General features: G+C 48.8%; 11 protein-coding genes and 2 non-coding genes across 13 annotated transcripts; 8 read left to right on the forward strand and 5 right to left on the reverse strand.

Annotated features, from left to right (window-relative positions):
• Positions 1-899: 899 nt before the first annotated feature.
• BO94DRAFT_572219 (phytanoyl-CoA dioxygenase family protein) lies at positions 900-1,867 on the reverse strand (the record flags this gene model as incomplete). The annotated part of the gene is made up of 2 exons (XM_025614910.1): positions 1,832-1,867; positions 900-1,748 (listed from the first exon to the last, which is right to left on the reverse strand). The coding sequence occupies exon 2, from the start codon at positions 1,593-1,595 to the stop codon at positions 900-902; it is 696 nt and encodes a 231-aa protein (XP_025471420.1). The 5' UTR covers positions 1,596-1,748; positions 1,832-1,867.
• Positions 1,868-2,279: 412 nt separating this feature from the next.
• Positions 2,280-3,896, forward strand: BO94DRAFT_621122 (MFS alpha-glucoside transporter; the record flags this gene model as incomplete). The annotated part of the gene is made up of 1 exon (XM_025616976.1): positions 2,280-3,896. One exon carries the CDS (start codon positions 2,280-2,282, stop codon positions 3,894-3,896), a length of 1,617 nt encoding a protein of 538 aa, XP_025471421.1.
• A 726-nt stretch (positions 3,897-4,622) lies between these two features.
• On the forward strand, positions 4,623-6,535 carry BO94DRAFT_572221 (purine and uridine phosphorylase). The gene is made up of 2 exons (XM_025614911.1): positions 4,623-5,686; positions 5,745-6,535. Exons 1-2 carry the CDS (start codon positions 4,714-4,716, stop codon positions 6,227-6,229), a joined length of 1,458 nt encoding a protein of 485 aa, XP_025471422.1. The 5' UTR covers positions 4,623-4,713; the 3' UTR covers positions 6,230-6,535.
• BO94DRAFT_t76 lies at positions 6,455-6,528 on the forward strand. The gene has a single exon. It is a non-coding gene; the product is annotated as a tRNA-Ile (tRNA).
• A 1,137-nt stretch (positions 6,536-7,672) lies between the features above and the next one.
• On the reverse strand, positions 7,673-7,746 carry BO94DRAFT_t80. Its single transcript has one exon. It is a non-coding gene; the product is annotated as a tRNA-Ile (tRNA).
• A 334-nt stretch (positions 7,747-8,080) lies between these two features.
• On the reverse strand, positions 8,081-9,419 carry BO94DRAFT_582050 (uncharacterized protein; the record flags this gene model as incomplete). Its single annotated transcript, XM_025615454.1, has 5 exons — positions 8,081-8,208; positions 8,259-8,825; positions 8,881-9,129; positions 9,182-9,215; positions 9,273-9,419. 5 exons carry the CDS (start codon positions 9,417-9,419, stop codon positions 8,081-8,083), a joined length of 1,125 nt encoding a protein of 374 aa, XP_025471423.1.
• Positions 9,420-10,249: 830 nt separating this feature from the next.
• BO94DRAFT_582051 (CENP-S family protein) lies at positions 10,250-10,868 on the reverse strand (the record flags this gene model as incomplete). The annotated part of the gene is made up of 4 exons (XM_025615455.1): positions 10,250-10,367; positions 10,511-10,544; positions 10,652-10,775; positions 10,836-10,868. 4 exons carry the CDS (start codon positions 10,866-10,868, stop codon positions 10,250-10,252), a joined length of 309 nt encoding a protein of 102 aa, XP_025471424.1.
• Positions 10,869-11,096: 228 nt separating this feature from the next.
• Positions 11,097-12,200, forward strand: BO94DRAFT_531600 (uncharacterized protein). Its single transcript, XM_025610936.1, has one exon. It carries the CDS (start codon positions 11,390-11,392, stop codon positions 11,948-11,950), a length of 561 nt encoding a protein of 186 aa, XP_025471425.1. The 5' UTR covers positions 11,097-11,389; the 3' UTR covers positions 11,951-12,200.
• A 902-nt stretch (positions 12,201-13,102) lies between these two features.
• BO94DRAFT_531601 (Zn(II)2Cys6 transcription factor domain-containing protein) lies at positions 13,103-13,490 on the forward strand. The gene is made up of 2 exons (XM_025610937.1): positions 13,103-13,244; positions 13,296-13,490. The coding sequence occupies exons 1-2, from the start codon at positions 13,242-13,244 to the stop codon at positions 13,461-13,463; spliced, it is 171 nt and encodes a 56-aa protein (XP_025471426.1). The 5' UTR covers positions 13,103-13,241; the 3' UTR covers positions 13,464-13,490.
• A 244-nt stretch (positions 13,491-13,734) lies between these two features.
• BO94DRAFT_621127 (fungal specific transcription factor domain-containing protein) lies at positions 13,735-15,904 on the forward strand. Its single transcript, XM_025616977.1, has 4 exons — positions 13,735-14,604; positions 14,654-15,055; positions 15,109-15,347; positions 15,406-15,904. Exons 1-4 carry the CDS (start codon positions 13,850-13,852, stop codon positions 15,873-15,875), a joined length of 1,866 nt encoding a protein of 621 aa, XP_025471427.1. The 5' UTR covers positions 13,735-13,849; the 3' UTR covers positions 15,876-15,904.
• Positions 15,905-16,472: 568 nt separating this feature from the next.
• On the forward strand, positions 16,473-18,454 carry BO94DRAFT_484843 (pentachlorophenol 4-monooxygenase; the record flags this gene model as incomplete). Its single annotated transcript, XM_025608970.1, has 4 exons — positions 16,473-16,581; positions 16,649-17,051; positions 17,111-17,461; positions 17,513-18,454. 4 exons carry the CDS (start codon positions 16,476-16,478, stop codon positions 18,357-18,359), a joined length of 1,707 nt encoding a protein of 568 aa, XP_025471428.1. The 3' UTR covers positions 18,360-18,454.
• Positions 18,455-19,549: 1,095 nt separating this feature from the next.
• Positions 19,550-21,632, forward strand: BO94DRAFT_484846 (cytochrome P450). Its single transcript, XM_025608971.1, has 9 exons — positions 19,550-19,769; positions 19,845-19,880; positions 19,943-20,164; positions 20,220-20,854; positions 20,924-21,035; positions 21,114-21,164; positions 21,229-21,254; positions 21,339-21,412; positions 21,484-21,632. The coding sequence occupies exons 1-9, from the start codon at positions 19,637-19,639 to the stop codon at positions 21,533-21,535; spliced, it is 1,341 nt and encodes a 446-aa protein (XP_025471429.1). The 5' UTR covers positions 19,550-19,636; the 3' UTR covers positions 21,536-21,632.
• Positions 21,633-21,873: 241 nt separating this feature from the next.
• On the reverse strand, positions 21,874-23,713 carry BO94DRAFT_531603 (3-hydroxyisobutyrate dehydrogenase). The gene is made up of 3 exons (XM_025610938.1): positions 23,393-23,713; positions 23,125-23,315; positions 21,874-22,953 (listed from the first exon to the last, which is right to left on the reverse strand). Exons 1-3 carry the CDS (start codon positions 23,544-23,546, stop codon positions 22,219-22,221), a joined length of 1,080 nt encoding a protein of 359 aa, XP_025471430.1. The 5' UTR covers positions 23,547-23,713; the 3' UTR covers positions 21,874-22,218.
• Between the last annotated feature and the right edge of the window lie 103 nt (positions 23,714-23,816).

The raw sequence follows: 23,816 nt of genomic DNA on the forward strand, positions 1-23,816 counted from the left end.
TAACTACCACTATAAAATCTAGAAATCACTCTTCCCAATACCTACCTAACCTACACACTACTCACACTACTTACCACTCATTATACCCTTCCACCAGATACTATATATTCAACACAAGAACGACAATTCCCGCATCAAACCCCCTAGAAACCAAATACAATCTCATAGTTGAAATATATCCAAACTTATGTTATTTTCCATTAGTCGGGTTTAGACCATCTCATCTATTCCATTAGGAACGGGGAAGTTAATAGTAGTGGTAGGGTGACACAATTATTATGTTCTCAATCCTGTTGGCGAGTAGAGGGTCAGGTTCGATTGCCGCTTAAGGTAGAGATGCTACTTATCAGTTAAAATTGGATGATTGATAAGAAAGGGAGGGAGCGAGGGGGTGGGCTGGAAAGTATCTCGTTTAGGGCTAGGGTCACTGGGACGTGCTTTGATTATGAGTTGGGGGCTGTTGTGGAGTGCTAGCATTCTACATTTTGAAAAGAATATGGATAATATGAGATGTGAATGGTCGGATGCAAGTGCGGTGTGGGCTTTGCTGTGTGGTATAAGGGGCTAATTGGTTTTGTTGTATGTTGGCTTCGGGATAAAGAGAATCTGCCTGTTGTATTTTTAGCTAGTCGGAATAGTCTGCAGTGGCTAGATAAGGATATATTGGCTGTATCCATGTAGGACTCGGCTGTGGAAGGCTACGGTCGTGCTAGAGGGAGAGGGCTATTGGGCCGATTGGTTGATAGGGGATCTAGGCAGGTAGTAGTGTGGTATTACAAGCATGAGCCACTGTCGGGTCGGTTAAGGAGTTGGAACCATATGCTAGTCGGATGAAGTGCTAGAGTATTATAGACGCCGTAAATATGATAGACTTCGAATAAAATAACTGCCAATGGTATTTACGGCTGCAAAGTAAAGTCATGGTCATGTTTGCCCTGCAGATAATCATAGTCTTCGTCCACCCACTCGACACACGGCACCAAATTCCCCCAGTCTACCTTCCCTTGCATACCCTTAGGCAGCACAAACTTTTGGTCTGTGCGATACCACGCCGGGAAGTGAATCGTCACCAGCATGACGCGAGGGTCATCAGTGCGGTTCGGCATGCCTGCATGCCACAGTCTAAAATCTCTAATGATCACGGCTCCCTTAGGCAGCGAAGGCTGCACCGGGGGAGAAATCTTGCGGCGGGCTTCGACCAGATCCGAAATCACCCCGGTGCTATCGCTGTCCCTATGATCAGCGTCCCGATGACTACCGGGCCAGAGCTCAGTTGCGCCATTCTCCGGCGAGGTTGCCACCAGATTGATGTTGATGCAGAAGCCAAAGGGGATCTTGGGAAAGTCAAAATGCACGTCAACGTGTACTGGTTGCCGGTCCTCGGCTTTGAAGGCGGTGTTGGCGCTGTAGAAGCGTAAGTGCGGGTTGGGTCCCAGCATGCATTCTGTGATGGCAGTGGCCCAGGGGTTGGCAATGATGTCTTCAAACATGTATTCTTCGTCTACCACGGGCTCCTGCTGGATGTTGCCCGTGCGGGGACCAAAGTTGCGGTAGGTTTGCGGGTTGGCATATAGAGTCTGGGCCTCGGGGACCATGCGCTCATTCAGCTTGTCAAGATGAGCGGGATCAACGCCGTTGGTAATGACGCATACGCCATCTCGATGAAGACCTTCCAGGGCGGCTTGGAGGTTGTGTGAGGAGAGTTTCTTGGAGGCACGCTCCTCGTCCAAGATTGTGATCTGAACGAGCTGCGGGGTAGTCATGGTGGGGTTATCAATTGGCCTGTGGCAATGGATAGGGCGGGGGAGAATGAGCAGTAAAGAAGACTTACTGGACTGCTTGCAGAGACGACAGGAGGTAACTATATAGTTGGCAGCAGCTGGAAAGCGAGAGGAAATCCCGAGGGGCACTGATAAGAAAGCGAATCGGGGGCTTTCCGTCTTGGGAATGGCCGGGGTGGCGGCAGGTGACCCGACCAATCGCCTGTCTCACGCTTTCCGTCCTTCTGCTTGGACCTTCCTTTTTCCTTCTTCCTTCTATCCTCCTCCTCTTCCAGATAATCAGCAGGATTCCAGTTGGCACCCGGCTCGTTATCTACCGGACTGCTGCTCCTCGGGGTGTCTTTGACCCTGTCGGTCTCGACCTCAAGATACAGCAATCCGATAAACGAGGGCGCGGTACTATAAAGTACAGGACCATGTCCCCGAGGTATGTGACCTATTTCTAAGAACCATGCTCTCTGATTTAATCTGAATCTTTGCATTGACCCTAATCCCATTATGTCTTCCAAACAGAAAAGAACCAGTGTGGAGGCCCCGGATGATGATATTGTGAAACAACTCGGGTCCGTGGAGGTAATCGATGCCGAGCGCATCAATGATGCGGAGAAGTCCCTGGCCCACGCCAGGTTTGAGCATGGTCTTGGGTTCTGGAAGGCCTGTCAATTCTATCGGCCAGCGCTGCTTTGGTCTTGTTTTGTCAACCTGGCTGTCATTCTGTGTGGCTTTGACGGTGCCTTGATCGGCAGTCTCGTTGGCCTGACCCCGTTTGTCCGCACATACGGCAGATTGGTTGACGGTCAGTACACAGTGGCTCCCTCCTGGCTATCGGCCTTCAACTATGCGTCGTATATAGGCAGCGTACCTGGCTCGCTCATAGCAGGTATTGCCTATGACAAGGTTGGTCCACGAATAACCCTCGCGGCGGCCTCGATCGGCTCCATCGGTTCGATCTTCCTTCAGTTCTTCAGCGAAGGGCCAGCACTTCTCTTCGTCGGTGAGATGCTCAATGGGTTCATCACTGGTGCTTACCCCGTCCTTGCCAATGCCTATGTCAGCGAAGTTGCACCGGTCGCTGCACGTGGTGTTCTGTCCGCCGTCATCAATTTGTCCTTCGTCATTGGTCAACTAGTGGCGTCGGGTATGCTCAAGGGCACCAGTACCATGGATAGCAAATGGGCATACAAGATTCCGTTCGCCTCGCAGTGGGCTCTACCTGTTTTCATCCTCTCGTTCACCTACTTCTGCCCGACACCCCCGTACTGGCTCTGCAAAAAAGGCCGGCCTGAGGAGGCGCGTAAATCCCTCCAGCGTCTGACCACTTCAGCTGTCGATGTTGACGCTCATCTCGCTCATATTCAGGAGACACTTCGTTTGGAAGAGAGCTCCAAGGCCACAGTCAGTATTCTCGACTGCTTCCGCGGGACCAATCTGCGCCGCACGATTATTTCGTGCCAGGTCTACAACATTCAAGCACTGTGCGGCAATATTTTGTTCATCAACTATGCCGTCTATTTCTTCGAGATAGCGGGTCTGAATACTGCCAACGCCTTCTCGATGAATGTGGGTCTGACATGCATGGGCCTCGTGGGTACGCTAGCCTCGTACGTCCTCATCTCGTACGCTGGCCGGCGCACGATCTATCTGTGGGGCTGTGTCGTGATGGCCGTGCTGCTATTCCTCATTGGGATTTTGGCTGCCGTGCCCCAGCATAATACAGGGCCCGTCTGGGCGATGTCCGCTCTCATGGTGGTGTGCAATCTCGTCTATGACATGTCTGTGGGGCCACTGTGTTTCACTGTCATGTCCGAGGTGTCCTCTGTCAACCTTAGAGGGGTCACGATCGCTCTTTCTAACATCACGGTGGTGATCTGGTCTGTTATCTTCGCCGTCGCCATCCCGTATGCACTGGACACTACCGGTGCCAACTGGGGTGGCAAGGTCGGCTTCCTGTTTGCTGGGATTGGTGTCTTGGACACACTGTGGTGCTATATCTTTCTTCCAGAGACCAAAGGCCGCACGTTTGAGGAACTGGACTGGATGTTTCAAGAAAAGTTGCCCACGCGTCAGTTTAGCAAGTATCAGTTTACAGAAACGCGTGTGGCGGTGGAGGCTTAGGCTATTGCTTTACATGTATTCGAGCAGGGGATAATTGAGTTGGACGGCAAGTCTCTGTTTAATTTGTTTTTATGAACTGGATGATATATCTACTGATTTTAAGTAACGTAGTGTTCGGTTGAAATGATATAAATTGATAAACTATTGCCATCAATGACACTGAGCGAAAGAATGATTGAAATAGAACAGTAATATCTCGAGAGAACTGTCTCATGCTTAGATGGTCTTCAGCTTGAAGACTTGGACGCCCGAAGTATTCAAATTCCTGTCATAACCACGGTGAAAGGTGGTTAGTCGGGTGGAAGTTGGACTCCTGTCCTTTCACCACCAGAGGAACATACTCCGCATCTATCTTTTAAAATTTGAGAACCCAATATCAATGAGCCGCCATTCACCAGGATCCTCCTCTCTAGGGTCCCACACGTTGAAAACAGAATTTGCGCATTGTTTCTGTGGTTGAGCCGCTATTTTATCTTGACACACAAAAGTCCAGTGATGAACTTTCCGACCAATCAGATTTCAAAGAAAACAGATGATTGCACGCCATTAGCCGTGCTTCTAACAAGTTGTGTTCGTGCTGTTCCACGGATTATACAATATTAGCAGGGGCGACCTATAATTTCGCAGCTCCGCCAATGCGATCGTGTCATCTCGCATTGGTTAGGCGCGAATTGTGTCGTCGCAAAGCCTCGCGTTAGCCGCCTGGGCTGATCAGCCGCACCCCTCCTCTCCGGAGCCCAACTGGCTTTTCTTCCCCAAGTCTGGTTGCTTCGCTGCTTTTATAACCTGGGTTTCTCGATTTAACAGTCGCATCAAGATGCGGGCCATCTTGACGGCAAAGATTTTATCTCATGATGATTACAAGATCGGGTGGATTTGCGCCTTACCGCTGGAGATGGCAGCAGCTCAGACCCTTTTAGATGAGGTCCACGAGGACTTGCCCGTTCAGCCAAATGATCACAACGCATATACGCTTGGGGCCATTGGGAAGCATAATATCGTGATCGCATGCTTGCCTAGTGGCGACTGTGGCAATACATTCACCACCGTATCAATGCAACTGTTGTCCAGTTTTCGCTCTATCCAGTATGGCCTGGTGGTCGGTATTGGGGAAGGAGTACCACGAAAGGATATGGATATTCGCCGCGGTGATATCGTGGTTAGCAAGCCAACGGCTACCCACGGAGGAGTTATACAGTATGACTTCGGCAAAGTGTTGAGTGGCAGTGTGTTTCAGCAGACGGGTATGCTGAACCGACCACCCCAGATCTTCCTGACTGCGCTGTCCAAGTTGCAAACGCACCATCTCCTGGGACGCAAGCTGTTCATGGACATTCTTTCCGAGATTGAGCAGGTGTCTAGTTTTACTCGTCCACGCCGGGAGGATAAGTTATTTCTTGCTGGTTACGACCACCTCAATACAAAGTCAAGCAATTGCGACGATTGTGATGTAACCAAAGTTATTGAACGGCCTCCACGAAACTGCGAGGATCCTGTGATTCACTATGGAACGATTGTATTTGTGAATCAAGCGAATAACAGTTGGCAGCGAGATAGGCTAGGCTCCGAGCTCGATGCTTATTGTGTGGAATCGGGTGGAGCAGGGTTTATGAACAATTTCCCTTGCCTAATAATCCGGGGGATTAGTGACTATGCTGATTCACACAGGACGAAGGATTGGCAAGGATATGCGGCTGCCACTGCAGCAGCATATGCGAAAGAGCTCTTGTTGGCCTCAGTTATCCATGTCGACCAAACACAGACTGTGCAGAAACCTTCGGCTAATTCGGGTATGTATATTTCAGCAGCCATATCGTTTGATTTTCTCCGATTAACAGTCTTTCCTAGAACTTGTCACTGTGGCACAGGTAAAGGACCTGTTGAAAACGACCAGTTGTTCGGAAGCTGTTGCCGCCCCGGCCCCAGCTGCGGCTTTCAGCTACGACGAGTTGAGTGGTGTGTATCTAGGCACAATCAGGGGTCAAGAGATAATTCCGAGACTGATCAGGAACCCTGATCATTGGAGGAAGAAGATCAATGTGCTGTTAGCGCAGCTGATTGAGATCCACCCCCAGTGGTGGATAGAGCGAACAGAGGAGTCTGCGCGTATCATGAATGAATTCTTTACTCGCAGCAGACTCACTTACCGAGTCAACGTCTATCCACGACCAAGCGAACGCCCGGTCTACCATGGCAATGACCGAGAGTATCTCAGCATACTGTTCGATCACAATCTGGGGTGGCAAACCCAATCGGACCCCAACATTGGGCTGAATATTGGTATTTTGAACATTTGGTCAATCCTCGAGTTTCTGGATCGAGGGGACCTATAGAGGTGTGCTGGTGATACTGAGCCTCTGAAAGGTAATAGTATATTTCCAAAGCTATAGCATAGTGCTTCCAAGGGATGGCTTTTCTTCATGTCTTCACACTGTCCGGATTCCATGAGCGTTCGTACTATTGTCTCGATCCTGTGTGGTCTCTCACGAAATCCCTTGTTGTGTCGGTGCAAAACTTTTGCTTCTGTTACACTAAAAATCTCGCTATCTCAACAAGCGGGTCCCATAGCTCAGTTGGTTAGAGCGTAACGCTAATAACGTTAAAGTCGAGGGTTCGAGCCCCTCTGGGACCATCTTTTTGAGTTTTTTGCAAATGTTCTTGGATTCCTTTTGGCCCAGGAAGTAAGTGACCTTGGTCGGAATTCTTTAGTGAGCCTTCTTGTAGATGTTGATGATCTCCAGCTTCATTTTCCCCGCCCTCCGCAGGTATGCTGTGGTGTTCTTTCTTCCGCCGCTATACAACTCGGAAACTATAGAGCAAACATCTGACATACATTGGACGATGTCATTTTAAGATCACACACAGGCATACAAAAATATGCCATCAGCTGTATTCCACGATGTATCCATATCATCAGCATCAAGGGGAAAATGTTGTCGATTCCGTTTCCGGAATACACTCATTCAACATGATCGTAATATCCTAGCCTAATTTGTCCATCGATTAGATGTTTCGCCAAATCAAAATTTTCCTGATCACCTGGCAAGGTCGAAAGAACCTCGGAAAGCTGTAGTCGGTGATATTGGACAATTTGTGGGATCGAAGTTGTGTCAGTGATATGGTGGGAGAATCTCCGAGACACTTAGAATGATTATGGTAATGTAATGCAAACGCCCAAACTTGTTCATGACTTACGATACGAGCCACCACTTCCCAGTTCTTTTCAATCAGTCACACTTGCCGTATGTTTTTTCGAGGAGACGGCCTGTTCTCTTACCCTATTGGAGACCCTGGCCATTCCCCCTGTACTTGTTGTGATTGGGGTCATCGATTCTAAGTCACGACAGCCATTGCTGACCACGCAATTGAAATTGCCTAAATTTCAAACCATGTCAGATTCGATCGTGTTATTTATATACCTGGTGGTGGCCAGCTTCCTCTTCTTCCCGGTTATTCGCGGTGGTTCTTGACGCAGCCCTGTCGGGTGCACTGGGTTTCTATTATACACGTGGTGTTAGACAAGGCTGAGTGAGACTCATAGCCAGGATATGTTGACCTACTATTCTTCCTCGAGCGGATAGTTCAATGACCTGTCTGCAAGGATGGGTGCGGATCAAGAGACGTGGGTTGTTCGCCCAGTTTCCGGACGGATGTTTGGAGAATCCTACCAAAAGATTTGGCGACACCCACTTTGCCATGTATTGAAGACAAAAAACGATTATCCAGTGAGTGATGCACACACAATTGGTGTAGTAAAAAGTCAAAAAGCAAAAAGATGGTCCCAGAGGGGCTCGAACCCTCGACTTTAACGTTATTAGCGTTACGCTCTAACCAACTGAGCTATGGGACCCGCTTGTTGAAAACAGCTGGCTTACTTCTAATCTTATACAAGCCAACGCCATTATAGAGCTGTATGTGAAGGTGAAGGTGGCGACCGGCACCATCTTATTTTGAATCGGTACATAGCAAGGCTTAGTGAATGCTATGGGGCGAAGGTAAGTGATGAGTCTCGGTATTGGGTAACAATGGCAGTGTATTTTCTCTAGGATCATGTCGTAGTTCCATTTATCTCTAGGGTTGTGGCTGATTACTCGTTCACTATATTTATTCTCGGGTGTGGAACGATGGGAACTTGATGGGACGTGAACAACAATAAGGCGTTGCATTACTATACGAATACTATGCTAAGCTTGAACATCAACTAGTATCTTGCAATGAGAGTCCCGATCGTCTATTAGGGCCTGAAATCCTTTCCCCACCACTTCATCCAGCTTTATCTTCGCTGTGATCATCTTCTCGGGATTCAATTGTCCTTGCGTACAGTTAGACATGTCAATGTGGACAGTAACTTGTAGAACGTACCATAGCTAAGTGCCTGAAGGACATTTTGAAATGCGCTCTCGTCATATAGCGCAGACCCAGTATAATTGATCTCACTATACATCAAGTCGTTGACACGAAGAGCCGGCCTTTTCTCCCACACAGCAATATTTACTATTGTGCCATGTGTTCGACAAGCACCAATCGCTCCGTTAAGGGCCACTTCCACACCAGCCGTGTCAAAAATGACATCGGCGCCCATATCGTTGGTCAATTCCCGGACCTTCGCGGCCACGTCTACTTCCCGAGGGTCCAAGATATGCGTAGCCCCATACCCTGAAGCGAACTTCTTCCTATTTGCCGTCAACTCCGCCACCATGATATTCTTTGCCCCTTGTAGTTTGAGCACCTGAATAACTCCGATTCCAACTGGCCCACCTCCTAGAACCAAAACGTTATCATTTGGTTTGAATGGTGATATATTCACGGCGTGCCAGGCTACTGCCAATGGTTCGACCAAGGCCGCTGCCTCGAGGGATACATTCTTGGGAATCGAGTAGAAATGTTCCGCCGGTGCGACGATGTACTTCGCTAACCCACCGCCGTATCCTGCGAAATTTGTTAGGACGTATGCATGCCATCTTGAGTTGGAATACGAGCGTACCCGAAAGTCCGATAAAACCGATGTTCTCACAGCAGTACTCATAGCCTTGCTTGCACGAAGAACATTTTCGGTCGAAGATGGTCGGCCTCACGACAGCTCGTTGTCCCGGAGATATATCGTTTACGCCTTCTCCTACTTCCTCAACGATTCCGCTGAATTCGTGACCGAGGGTTACCGGGAGAGTGTCCCCGGTGATTCCGTGAGGTTTCTCGGGGACTAGGACAGGGCCTCCAGAGTATTCATGGATATCTTCTGTAGTTAGTATGGATAAAATCCAACACAAAGTTGATTGTGGGCTTACCGCTGCCACAGATCCCAACAAAAGCAGGGCGCATCTATCATTAAAACCGTCAGCGCATGTCGTCGCAACCCGAAGGTCGATTGAAGTCTACCTTCACCTGTCCTTTGCCACATGTGGGCTCCTCAATCTCCTCAATTCCGACATCGCCGCGACCGTGGAAGCGCACAGCTTTCATGACGGGCGCAGACTTGAGGGTAGTTCGATATGTGCTGATGGAGTCGGTTGCAGTGTTAAGCATCTTCGCAGGCGAGAGCGAGAGTTTTCGCGTTTCGGATATTTTTCAAGACAGAAGCACCGCGGTCCTCCCAGTAGCAATATAGATGATCTCAACGCGCAGGAGATTTGGCGAAATGCTTCCGCTTTGTACATTAAAAACGCCATGGCAGTCGAGGAGATGCTTATCTGAAAGACGTTGCGATGACGTTGCTCAGATCTGAGATCTGTAGTTAAAAAGTACGAATTCAGATTAGGTCCGATAGATCATGATGCATTCAGTGGTACATAGTCGTCGAGTCTAGATAAAAGAGGGCCCGATTGGATCAATCGTATGTTGTTCAGATAATCATTACACCATATGATGCTGTTTGGCGATCCCCATTGTTCCAGTTGGACCTTCTATTATTATAGAACCTCAGGAGCATAAACATTGTGATTTGTCGGGATGACGTCCGGGCCGTAATTAGATTTGAAGCATTGTTGGAATGTGCCACGATCTTCAAGGCGACCAAGTTCCACAAGCGGCGTGGCCTGGAGTCTGGGGTGTCAAGTACTACCGTTCCCAGATTGTGGGGATCTAGGCAGTGGCGTCACACATCTCGACGAATGATACTCTGAGTCACTGACTGATACCAAGCTCGCAGATGTCACAAGTCATAGAGTCAACCGGACTTTGGTTCTCTTCACCACCGATTCGAGAACTTCCTGGTCAGGTAATAATGTTGTATGACCTCTAAAAAGAAGTCAATGCGATCCCGAATTGCAGTGATGTGCTGCCGCCAATTATCCGCTGACATATTTTATTTTGCAATATTGCGCTAGACTCAACCTTGATGAATCGATAACGTCTAATCAGGCGTCTTCTTCGCGCTGTTGCTCCACAAACGCCCGCAGGATGGATTCTAATCCCTCGTTACGGCGCGCGAGTAGCATGACATCTGCGACATTGATGGTTGAGCGCCCGGCATGCCTAGATAGGAAATACCGAGTGTTAGCCGGCAAACAAGGTCATCGTCGGTCGCTCATTCAATTTGGCTCATTAGACCGTAGCCACATCTAAACAAGGTAATCAGGCCATCCTGATAAGGAACGCAGTCTAGAATTGCGACTCACCTAGCAAACGACTCCAGATCTTGGCTGACCGTCTCTAACCAATGTCCTTAGTCAGCGTTTGCTTATAGTGAACAATATGTGACGAAAGCCTGGTTGTCCAACTTATTGGCATTAACATCGATGATGGATGCATATTCATACCTATCTGAGCCCAGACCATTTCAGTTAAAGCCCCAATAAACTGAGGGGTGGCGTTGACTCCAAGCTTGATGGTCTCCTCATCCACTATCTTCCCGATCGACAGCCAGAGAGCGGACTTCAAGCGCTGCAAACGACTCAGTACTGCGCCATATAACTCAGTGACCGTAGGTGATCAAGGACATACCTCCTCAAGGCTGACCTCTTCACCGTGATCCATTTCTGAGAGAAACTGGGCGATTCGACCGATGAGTGATAACTGTGGTAGATTCCTGCAATGAATAGACGGAATACTCGATGCGCGACACGGAGACGCGTTGAGCCTACATAGAATTGCGGAGTGGTCGTGATTGGCTCCCCAGCCCACCGGAAAATCCAAATCTCCGACGCGGAATGACGCTAGACTAGAACAACCCATTTCCACATTCGGAATTCTTCTCTACGTCCATGAAGTTCCACAACTGACCAGAGGTCGAGAGATATTACCTTGCCTTTGCTTCGTCCCTCCCGAGGTAGGATAATTGCTTGTCACGCAATTGCCTAGCTCTGGCTACTCAGGTTCCTCCACCACCCGCCCTCCAGCTGCTCCTCCCCAGCTCCACCACCCCACGATAACGCTTCCCCAACAAAAACATCTACTATCTTCCGGCCGAATCCGCCCACTCCCCCTCTACGCAAATTCAGCAAAATTCACCCACACACACAACCTACCTAAAAACCGAAGATACTACACAAATCAAAATGGCAACCCGAGACCCCGGCGAGGTCGCTGCCGACGCCCTCAACGACTTCTTCAGTCAAATCTACAGCTTCTGTGAAACCATCTTTACCCGATTTTTTGGCAACCTCTATGCCTCCTTCGCCGATGTGAGCATCAACCGCTGGACAAAGGTCATCTGCTCCGTGATCGGATACCTTCTTCTCCGCCCGTACATCGAGGGCTTCTTCAAGAAGATGCACGACCGGGAACGCAGGAAGATTAAGGAGAAGGAAGAGGCTAAGAAAAACGAGAAGAAAGCCAAGGTATCGGCCAATACGCTGCGCGGTGGCGGTGGCGGTGGCCGCGTTCTTGGGGAGGTGGAGAACACAGACGATGAGATTGAAGATGGAGAGGACTTTGCGACCGCTAGTGGTGTGCCTGAGTGGGGGAAGAATGCTCGGAAGAGGCAGAAGAAGTACCTGAAGAGTCTGGAGAAGGAGGCCGCGAGCCGCACGCACAATCTGTCGGAGGACCAGCTCATGGAGTTGTTGGATTGGAGTGACTCAGAGGATGAGAAGCGTGCGGACAAGAAGCAGGAGTAGGCTAGGATCTTATCTTACTCTGCTCTCTCTTCCTTTGTGATTTGAGCGGGTAATATAATGGGGGTTTTGGACTGGTTTTTCTGAGAATGTACCATCACCATGTGTGGTTCTTTAATGTAGTTATATGTATGGCGAGCATTAAGGCGTCGTTTTCAGCGCTGCTACTTACCTGACAACGCAGACTCAGTTTTTAGAGTAACTGTACAGTTGTCAGTGTCTCTAATAATATCAATAATACAAAACAAGGCTGAATCACTGGAGAACTCTTACCGTTCTTCATACAGTTATGTAGAATGCCATGTCTACTTGTCGGTGTAGAAGGCCTATCAGCTAGGCCTGGTAGAAAAAAGAAGGGTAAATCAAATCCTCAATTCTGATCTAAGTGATTAAGTCTCTATGCTTCTAGAGTCAATTGCATCTGACATCAATATGGACTCGTAGCAAGCCTGTCTTTTGATCTGAATGACATTCCAACGCCTTCAGACTTAACAGCTGAGAGTTCTAGTATGTCTTCCCGCTAATTCATACTTATGCCAGTGCCACAGCATAACATTACTGCGTAATATGCTACTAACCCAGAGGTAAGCATAAGAATTGGATGATCTACGGCGATCGGTACACAGCTTTCCGGTACACTTCCGGTACACATGCCGATACGACACCCGGTACACCATCCGATACCACTCCGATACCGACAGCTACATCACCCTGAAGGGGTAAATTATTCATGATTTCGTGGTCAGGTAAGATCGACAAGGTGCTATTCAGTGAGGGGTGCCTTTATGCGTAAAAGTTTGATCATATTTCGAGCATGCTATGATAGGTATTATGTGATCTCTATCGCTAGATAGAACTAGATCATGAGTTAAGCTAACGAGATCTCATCCACATTGGGATGTGTAATTTTTTATTTGAATGGATCATAACATAGTAAATTCGGCCCATTTTATGCTGAGAGAAGTTGTTGAGCCGGATACCCGACTACATGCTCCAGGACTGGAGTAGGAGTCCTTCACCATGTTACCCACTTGGGCCACTTTTGCCCGATGGCCACTATGGATTGCTGTACATGGAAACCGCACGGGAACGGCCTCACCCGTTTTTGACTGCAGACATCAGATTCACTGACAAGCGTCTGCCATTCCACGCCCTGACGCGATATAAGTCCGACTAATCAAATCAATCAACGCTTATACTAGATTGTGTTTTAACCTATGACATGATATTAATTGCCCCGAATTAATCAACTTGGCACGGCACTTAGTGGTCCTACTAGCTCACTGACACGAAGATGGTACGTACTCTGCATCATCAGCGGTGGAGTTCTGCTTCTTACGCAGCGAAGTCCCAGCCCCACAGAAAAAGAAGAAAGATTGCACTTGCCTGTACTCCGTGTCGTGCGCGAAAGATCCGCTGCGACGGCGTTGAGCCCACCTGTGGCCCATGCAAGCGACGAGAGACCTCGTGTTCCTACCCCGGTGAAAACGCAAGGAAGATCCAGGATAACCAGTGAGATGCCGCTGAGAATAAACCGAGCGACTCCTAGTTTACCAAAAGGCTGATAATGCCAGGTATATACGCCAGTTGCGAGTCACCCTTGATGGAGCCGGGACTGCGGATACCGATCAGTTCCCGGCGCCAGAGAACCCAAATGCTTCAATAAGGTCTTCCCATAACAGATTGAGAGATCTATTCGGTGTCAGCAATTGTACTATTCGATCAGCTGGTGACAATCCTGACCTTCAAAATGTATCTCTCGAAGGAGTGGAGAGAGATGGCCCCGCGACCACCCAAAACAGTCAAAGAAAGGATAGAGGGGGCAATGTCCCTTTTGTTTCCAACTCAAGGTCGCCTTCAGACAATGAAAGCCCGAGCGGGAACCTAAACCGAATCACTGCAATGGGAATAACATCTGATGGACCCTTCAATGTGTCAGAAAGCGAAGACGAATTCTTCGGTGACTCTTCAGTCGCCTCTTTCTTGAAACAGATAAAAGACTCTGCAATGATGGAACCAGAGCGGACAGAATCAGCAGCAAATACAGCTCCGCGCGCAAGATCTAGCACATGCCCAACTTCCTTGCCATTAGTGACTGAGGCATCTAGTTCAAGAGTCAAAACGTACGATCTGCCACCACAGCAACTGGCTGACTATCTCCTTAATTGCTACTTCGACAAAATCCACATCCTATATCCTTTCATCCATAAACCAAGCTTTCTTCGCGTGTACAGGGACCTATGGACATCAGAAACAGAGCCGAAACCCTTGTCTGGGATGGGTTTAGGAGATTCCAGTGTTTCTCCCCCAATGTTCTACTGCGCACTTAATATTATCTTTGCCTTGGGATGCCAGTTCTCAAAGCTAGATCATACAGCTCGTGAAGCTACTTCTGAAGAGTTCTTTCAGCGCTCTCAATCGCTTCTGAACGTCATCTCCCTTGATAAAGGAGATCTAGCCCTCGTACAGACATTGCTTTTGACATCACAATATTTGCAGGGAGGCGAGTCTCCTTCAAGATGTTGGAATATAATAGGGCTTGCGTGCAGAGCGGCACAGTCTCTTGGAATGCACTCTCTCAGAGCAGATAGAAACAGGACACCGGCCCAAATACAGATGAGGAGGCGTGTTTGGCATGGATGTGTAATGTTGGATCTGTAAGTTTCATCACCTGTTGATCTTCATGTAACTGACGGAAATTTCAAGAGCAAGCAGTATGATGCTGGGTCGCCCTCCCATGACTCATGCTTCAGCAGTACCTCTCCCAGAGGCTGTCAACGATGAATTTCTCGATACTAATGCCGTTCACCGCCAACCAGAGCCCGAACTACTCTCAAAGACAGAATTTTATGTCAGAACGTTACAGTTGTACAAAATCCTAAGGAAGATTTTGTCTGAAGTATATGAACCCTGGGAGGATGGGAATGCTTCTGATCAGCCTGAACGGACAAAGTCTGAAAACAGCCAAGCGCAGGCATTGTTAGAGCTGGACGAGGAGCTTTCGGCCTTTGAATCAAATCTTCCAGAGGCGTTACAATGGCGTAGCACTCAGGAACCCGCGGGGCTTGCTGAGCAGTTTCGCCGTGAAAGTAGTCTGTTGAGGGGAAGGTGGGTGATTTACGCAAATGCTGCAGTTATAGATTTCTAATATTTCCCTGCAGATTTCTTCACTTGAGGATTTTGCTTCTGCGTCCCACTCTTGTTAAGTTCTGTCGTGAAAATCGTCCCCAACGTCCACCGGATGACTCTTCCGCGGGCGCAGCAATAAAACGTAAGATAATCTCGGACTTTAGTCTCAGCTGCTCAAATTCCTGTGTCGAAGCTGCGATTGAGCTGTCACACCTTATGAATGATATCTCGAGGACTGAATTGGCTAGTGTATGGTGGTATAGTCTCTTTTGTATGCGCCCACCGGTCCACACTATCGAATGGTTACCCCGCTAATCATATACCATTAGATACCTTTACAGCTGGAGTTGTCCTCGTGTTAGCCCAGACATGTCCTGCTATGAAGTCTATTTTCCCCAATCAGGCTCTAGGGGTTGCTTGGCAAAGCTGCTCTGACTGCCTAGATAATATGGACTCGTACAGCACCACTGCCAAGAATTGTGCCAGTAGTCTTCAGAAGACACTGTCCCACCTACTAGATGAAGGAAGCCGCGATATATGCCCTCTTGACAAGCCCACTGAACAAGTTGCAGCTCAACCTACAATTCCACGTACGGGCCCTGACGCACCATTGCCCGGCATACCGACATCCTTCCCGACGCCTACCGGAACGGAAACGGATGTTGGTGCCAATCAAGGGTCTCTTGGCATATTTCCACCGGAGCCATTTGGGTCTATTTGGAATGTACAAGATATTGACGGCTCTTTGGTGGATATGCTGTGGGATGACCTTTGGCTGACATCGCCGTCTTTTTTCTGATGGTCCCTCCACGGCTGTCCCGACCTGAGTGATTTATTTCTCATGATAATAAGAGAACCTGCATATGATACATAATTTCTTTTTATTCCTTTGTACTATTCGTATCAAAACTCATGAGAGCCTCCCTGACTTATCATTGCCACGGAAATTAGAACCAAGGTTTCAACCAAGCCCACCGAGAAAAGGGCCCCGCCAGCCGGCATGCCGAACTTGCACCCGGGCCGATTCTACTATTTCTACCAGGAGAAGACTGGAACCCACCGCGGGCAGTAGCGGATTTCACGTTTCGAGGCGTTCTTCTACCAGATACTCCACCACAGGTCTGTTATCCTCCGATACGTTACCCGTATACTGACCCCGTGTTGCTGTCGTGTAACATGCAAAAGCTTGTCAGCCTATGGTTTCTCGTGAACTCTCGTATAGTTTCATCTCCTTACCGGCGATCGGGAATGTCGGAATCTGCCAACTCACCAGGCAAGTCAGACCAGGTATAAAGGCACAGCCACTTCCAACATTGAGACAGTCACATCGACATAGTCACGATAATTTCTCAGTTCTGTTTCTACCTCCATTACAAGAAACGTCCCCAGACTCAACAACATGGCGGATATTATCACAACGGATGTGTTAATCTGTGGCGGTGGGCCTGTTGGCTTGCTTGTTGCATATGGCCTTGCAAGACAGGGCGTAGACTCCGTTCTTGTTGGTAAGGAGGACTTCCGATCACCCCCTGTCTCCTTCCAAAGGCACCCCTGGATAACAGATTGTATCAGAACAACATGATAAATCCCAACAAGCCATGTATGGCCGCGCGACGACTCTCTACCCCCGCACCCTTGAATTGTTAGATCAACTGGGATTGTTGGATGACCTGAATCAAATTGGTTACGTTGCCCGCAACAGTGTGACGTACAGAGGCAACAAGCGTGTGACTTCACGGGGTTGGCATGTCATGTTCCAGCGCATGCATGGGACATTCCTGGATTATTGTCTCAATATTCGCCAGAAGTACTCGGAGGAGGTTATCCGCGATGCTTATGAAGCGTTCCGTGGTAACCCATACATTGAATGGAAACTAGACGGCTTCTCCGTTGAAGAAGGAACTTGTGATGATGATTACAAGGTGACCTCGCAAATAACTGAGATTACTTCGGGTAAAGCCTTGACTGTCAAAAGGTATCGAAGTTCTTCACCCCTAACTCCAGAGGATTTATATTTCTGACCTTTCTCAACAGTAAATACATCGTTGGCGCAGATGGTGGCCATTCTCTTGTGAGACGTCTCGCCGGCATCCCCTTCGAGGGTGATCACACAAACTTTAAATGGGTGCGCATTGATGGACGCTTCAAAACTGATATGCCTGACTCTGATGTTGGCTTTGCTTCTATCGAATCCAAAAGTCACGGTAATGTCCTTTGGGTTCAACTGGACCATGGCGTGAAGCGCATTGGATTTGCCATGACGAAGGAAATGCTAGCCAAGTACGGAGACAAACTCACCCTCGAGGACGCGAAGAAAGAGGCTATCAAGTCCATGGAGCCATTCTCATTGGAGATTGAGTCAATCGAATGGTGGACTCTGTATGGGTGAGTGTTCTCGTCCTAACAAGTCTGCATATCGTTCTAACCTCGGCACAGTATCAATCAGCGGGTCGCAGACTCCTTCTTCAACAACGACCGAGTATTGTTGGCAGGCGATGCTTGCCACACGCACTCATCCGGTGCAGCTCAGGGCATGAACACCGGTGTCCATGACGCAGTCAACCTAGCCTGGAAGCTGGGTGGTGTCGCCAAAGGCTGGTATGGTGCCGATATGCTTCGCACATATGATTCGGAACGGCGCCCGGCGGCGCAACAACTGATCGGTCTCGACAAGGCCTTCTCGGCTACTATTTCAGGCACTGTGCCCGATGGTTACAAAGACCTGTCTTTGGATGCGAACGAGCTATTCACCAAGATCTTCGATGACACAATCCAATTCAACATTGGATTGGGCATCCACTACAATGAGAACATCATCAACAAGGACCCCCTAGCGACCATGACTTCGGCAGGTTGGAGAGCCCCAGATGCACTGGTCTACGCCCCTGGCTCCCGGCTTCCTACCAGACTGTTTCACCTGACACAGAACATTGGCGCCTGGTCTGTTATTGTTTTCGCTGGACGGCCTGATAAGACCAAGAATAGCCTTACCCGTGGGGTGGAAGCATTGAAGCAGCTTAGTGAGACTCTTCCTCGGGGTATGCTTCGGTTCTTTACTGTGGTCGCTCAGAGTCCTGCCGGAGGGGACCAAATTTTTGATATTCCAAAGATTGGCCGGCTGTACTATGACTCTGAACGATCCGCTCATACTGCCTACACGATCTCCGATGCTAACGGCGCAGTTGTCATTGTCCGACCCGATGGAATTCTGGGTTACGCGACGCGTCTCGAGGATACGAGCAGCATCCCTGGTTACTTTGCAGGTTTTGTGACTCCGCAATGATTATAAGATAACAAGTGACGTGAATGGTGAATATTTTCAGGGGGAATGAAAGTTTGTTTTGGAAACTGCTGTATTTAGATGTTGACAGATTGGACAGATTGATATATACTATCACAATAATGAATTAGCAACGCCAAGGCTTCATACACTATTACTATACATCAAGTTACACCGAACTCTTCTACAAAAGTGTCATTTTGCCCTCTGTCTACTTATCACCAAGGAACTTGACCCGACGAAGCCACCCGGCAGAGACATCCCAACGAGTCCCGGCACTATAACCATCTGAATTAACCCCTAGCAATCCCTTCATCGAAAATAGCTATTCACGTCACAGACGGCACTTCCAATGCCGAAAACATTTCCTTGTACCGATGTAGTCCGGTCGTCCGAATAGAGGGTGGATCACAAATAGTGTGGTTTCGGGTTCGGTAATAATACCATACAGAACCCGAAACAAACCATCCTGGAGTATGTATCTAATGTGGGTCTCTTGGTTCCGAGCTGCTATTTGCCATTCGCACCCATAATGCAGGGGTCTGATTCCCCTTATAGATAGTAGGTACATCTGTGGCGTTGGCCATGGGAAGGGATTGGATAATGTGTGTATCCTGAATTGGATGTGTTGCCCAGCGTGGTGAGTGGATATGTGCATTCAACGATACGGTTCAAGTAGTACTCAGATAGGCCCAGTCTCTGTTGATTCAGCTCAATTGCTTGACAACAGCAGTACATTGAGTGATGTCACTATTTTCATGACCTTAACCATAATATTAAGGCACGAATACTCCTATGGTGGTTCTGCGTACAAGGAATCTGGAGGAATAACTTACCCCGCAGATCTGACGATTCCCCACCCCCGCATCCAGCCAGTGACAAGGCAGTGCCTGCCATGTAACTTCAATCCCTGCCCATCTTACGGCATTTCCAACCGTCCAGTTAATTACAATAGATATGGTATTACAAAGTGGCAATCACAATCTATTTAAGAGCTCCATCTTCCTACATATCCCAGTGCATCATTTAACTACACTATATACTATATCAACCATTATTCTACCTAACCACTCAATCCCTAAATCAAAATGAACCTCCCACACAACCTCCCCAGAAATCTAAATCTCTTAAACAACCAGAGCAACACAACTCTCCCCTTCCTCACAACTTCCACCTGCTTCCTAGCCCTCTCACTTCTCTTCTACATCCTCTACATCCGCCTCCTCAGCCCATTATCCCGCATCCCAGGTCCAATCTGGGCCAGTATCTCCCGATTATGGATGGTGCGGCGCTCAGATAAAGGCCACATGCACCGAGAATTTATCGATCTTCATACCAAGTATGGGAAATTGGTCAGGGTTGGACCGAATGAAGTGAGCGTGGCGGACTTGGATGCCATTCTGGCGATTTATGGTACGTTCTGTGCTTTGTAGGAAGTGAGAGTTGTAGCTGAGATTGTTGGAGCTAATGATTTTGACTGATTGATAGGTGCTGGGACGAAGTTTAGGAAGAGTGATTGGTACAGTGAGTCACTTACACCCATCGCATCTGCCAATTGAAGGTAAGCTAACAGGACTATGATGAAGGTGTCTGGCAAGGTCATCGCACATTTGATCTCTTCGCAGAACGAAATGAACTCATTCATGGGGCTCAACGGCGGCTCGTCAACAACGTCTACTCTATGAGTAGTTTGAAGGATTTTGAATCCGGGGTGGATTCGGTCGTGGAGCAGTTTATGCAGTGCATGGCACGACAGGGGCCTGAAGTGACAGTTGATATTGGGAAGTGGATGCAGTTGTTTGCTTTTGGTAGGCATTATCCAAGTTCCGGCCTTTTACAGTTACTCATACGCTATTATGCCAGATATCATCGGCGAAATCACATTCTCCAAGACATTTGGCTTCCTCGAGAACGGGACAGATAGTGGTGCTTTCCAACAGATTGAGAACGCTCTTCGCTCAGCTTCCTGGGTCGGTCAAGTCCCGTGGCTGTATTGGTTACATGATTACCTGACACCTATTATTGGTAGTCATCTGGCGATCACAGCGCGTCATGGTACAATTCGACAGATCGCAGCTCGTGAGATGACGAGTCGTAAGGAGGGAAAGCAGCTTGTCGGAGAGAAACGCGACCTGCTTGATAAACTATTCGATGTGCAGAATAAGAAAGATAAGCAGATGTCGGATAACGACGTGCTTTCCATGGCTGCGTCGAATGTGTTTGCCGGATCCGATACCACTGCTATCTCGCTACGGTCAATCATTTACTATCTTTTGAAGAACCCCCAGTGTCTATCTGAGCTCCGGGAGGAGATCGAGGACCGGAAGAATCAGGGCAGACTCTCAGACCCGGTTAAATTGGAGGAAGCGAACGACATGCCATATCTCCAGGCATGTATGTACGAAGCATTGAGACTGCATCCGGCTGTTGGGATGAATCTGCCGCGAGTTGTTCCCAAGGAGGGAATCGTGATAGATGGATGCTTTTTGCCAGGAGGAGTAAGTTTGGTTCTTGCATCTGAAAATTGTTCCTCGTAAGAAATGTCACTGACCACCAAAACCATTCAGACAATAGTAGGAGTCAACCCTTGGGTAGTCCACCGAGACCCAAGTATATACGGCGACGATGTCGAAGCCTTCCGACCCGAAAGATGGTTAGCCGAGAAAACCGGCGATATGAGTATGTGCTACCCCACATCGTCATCCACATACTAGTAATCTACACAAACCCGACAGAAACTAATGGTATATCCAATAGAGAGATATTTCTTCGCCTTCGGCGCTGGCGCTCGTCTTTGTATTGGTAAAAGTAGGTTTCTCCCGTGACTCAAAACCATCCCAGTTTAACACAACTGACATTACCGGTTTTCCAGATATTAGCTGGATGGAAATGAGCAAGGTAAACCACACCAACTCGACCCCTCACTCATAGCCTAGACACAGGAGCCTTTGTTCCATGCTAACACGCGCATCAACCAAACAGATGATCCCGACTCTTCTGAACCGATTCGACATACAGCTGGCGGACCCGGACGCGGTTTGGAAGGAAACGTGCTGGTAAGTATATTGTGAAAAAAAGGCATTAGAGCCGCCACTATTGATAGAACATATGAACTAACCAAGTCCAGGTGGTTCGTCAAACAAGAAGGGCTGGTTATCAAGCTTTGTCCCCGGTCGTGAACAAATTTATTCAGGTATGATGAGAGTTATTGACGCGAAATAAATGTGTTGATTGTATCTAGTGCCCTGCTATACTTCTTAGCGGGACAGATTATATTATGTGCAATGAGAGTTTCTATTGCTTTGAGACTGAATCCAAGAACCCTACCCTACTGCAACAAAGCAACTCTCTGTTTCGAAGCACATAGAGGACTAGGGGATCTTTACATCTTATAAGCACTCTTGGCATAATAGAGGCTATACAGGAGGATACTAGGGAGAGCTCTAGTATAGGTGATAGTGAGGGAATACGTCTTGATTTTTGAATTTTATTCAGGCTATGAGTAGAAAACGATAGGGTTTGCTTCCGTGAAGGATAGATATTTCGATTGACTGTTCCGGCCTGCTTGATTGATTGAGGGCTTCTATGGGATATGTGTATGCGAATACAGTAACTAAAATATGCAGGCTATGCTTAGATGCATGAACAGAAAAGCTCCCTGAGCAGGCTCAGCAGCCGAGGTATAGCCGGAAGACATGTGAGTGTAGGAAGATGCAGACCAATAAACGCAGAAGGGGGATAGTGAATGGAAAATTCACGGATAGAGGAAGTGCCCGGGGAAGGGACCACAAGTTTGACATCCAACCATCAAGAATATCGTGAATGGTCTCACGTACCAGCCGAGATGACCAAGTTGGCCCCACTATTGCGAGCGGTCCTGCAGCCACTTGTATACCACGGAAAAGTCCTTACCTCGGTGTTCCTCCTCGACGGAATTGTACACCCCACGAGAAATCTCCCCCAGCGCCAGGGGCGTTTGCGACTCCTCGGCAGCCGTGATGGCCAGTCGAAGGTCTTTGTTCATCAAACTCACGCCGAATCCGCCTTCGTACCCACGAGATGCCGGTGCCGTTTCAACCACGCCAGGTACAGGGTTGTTGATTTCCATGGGCCAGCACCGACCGGTAGATGAGTTGACAAGCTCGGCCAAGGCCTTGGGGTCCAGACCCCATCGGATCCCAAGGTTCATCGCTTCCGCAGTTGCAATATTGTTAATAGCCAGTATGTAGTTGTTGGCGAGTTTGCCCGCGACGCCAGCACCCGGGGCACCCATGTGCCACGCCTTCTTTCCCATCAGAAGAAGAACTGCTCGCACCCGATCAATGAGCTGTCCCGTTTGAGAAGACGCTCCAAACATGAACGACAGTGTGCCAGCACGGGCGCCGACCACACCGCCCGACACAGGTGCGTCAACGAAACGCCCTTGGCACGTTGTGTGTATTGCGTTCGCGATCTCCCTGGAAGACGCTGGGTCGATTGTGGACGTATCGATGAACAATCGCTCTTGGTCCAAGGTGGGAAGGTCACCTTGCCTCAGGATCGAATGGAAGACATCCTTGACGTGTTGCGGTCCCGGGAGACTGGTGATAATCACTGTCTGTAAAGTGAATTATCAGAATTGGCACCCCGGACTCAGTCAAACCCGCCATGAATTTGAGTGATAGTAAGGAGAACCCCAAGCATGTGGCCCACCCAGACACAGGCAACGAATGGCCAGGTAGTTGCTGTTGTTGAGCGGGAAAAATCAGCCAACGGAGACTCAACTTACCGACTTTTCTGCAAGCTCTCTGGCAGTCTGGGCCACCAGGACCTCAGATGTGCCATCACCAGCGCCGCTGCTCCTGGTAGCTTCTCCGGCCTCCTTCACAAATCTGGACATGCTATCTTCGTTCACATCGCGTATTAACAAGGTATCCGTCTCAGGGATCTTGGCGCGGAGGTTCTTGGCCATGTTGTAGCCTGTGGAGCGACGAGAAATCTAATTAGACAACGGTTCACGAACGGGCTTTCTTTCCAACGATTCTTTGTAGACTTACCCATTTGACCGAGTCCAATAAAGCCCCAGGTAGCACTCCGTTGCACAGAGGATGAAAAAGATGTTCGAGAAAGGAAGGGAGCCGAGGGAACAGCATTGGGGATGGACATGGGGCCCCTTCGCAATGGAAGGGACCAAACACGCGAGAGACTCATGTTCACAATCGAGGTATGCTACCTGGTTCGAGGGAGGGACTTGAAGGTCTGACACAAGATGGTAGTGAGGAAGGGATGGGATTTGTAGGCGACAGGGTGGTGGCCGAGGGAGTAGCTGGAGGAAGTACCGTCCGTCCCCTCGGAGCAAGCGGAGGGGGAGGAAAGGCCAAAAGGCCGTTGCTGGCCGAGTCTTGCCATGGCTGGCCTGATTGATGGGGCTCCCCGTCGATCCCCCAATGCGGGGAAGCCCCGATCCGGTAAGTCTGCGGA

Source organism: Aspergillus sclerotioniger (assembly GCF_003184525.1).
Source record: "Aspergillus sclerotioniger CBS 115572 chromosome Unknown BO94scaffold_4, whole genome shotgun sequence".
Taxonomy (NCBI): domain Eukaryota; kingdom Fungi; phylum Ascomycota; class Eurotiomycetes; order Eurotiales; family Aspergillaceae; genus Aspergillus; species Aspergillus sclerotioniger.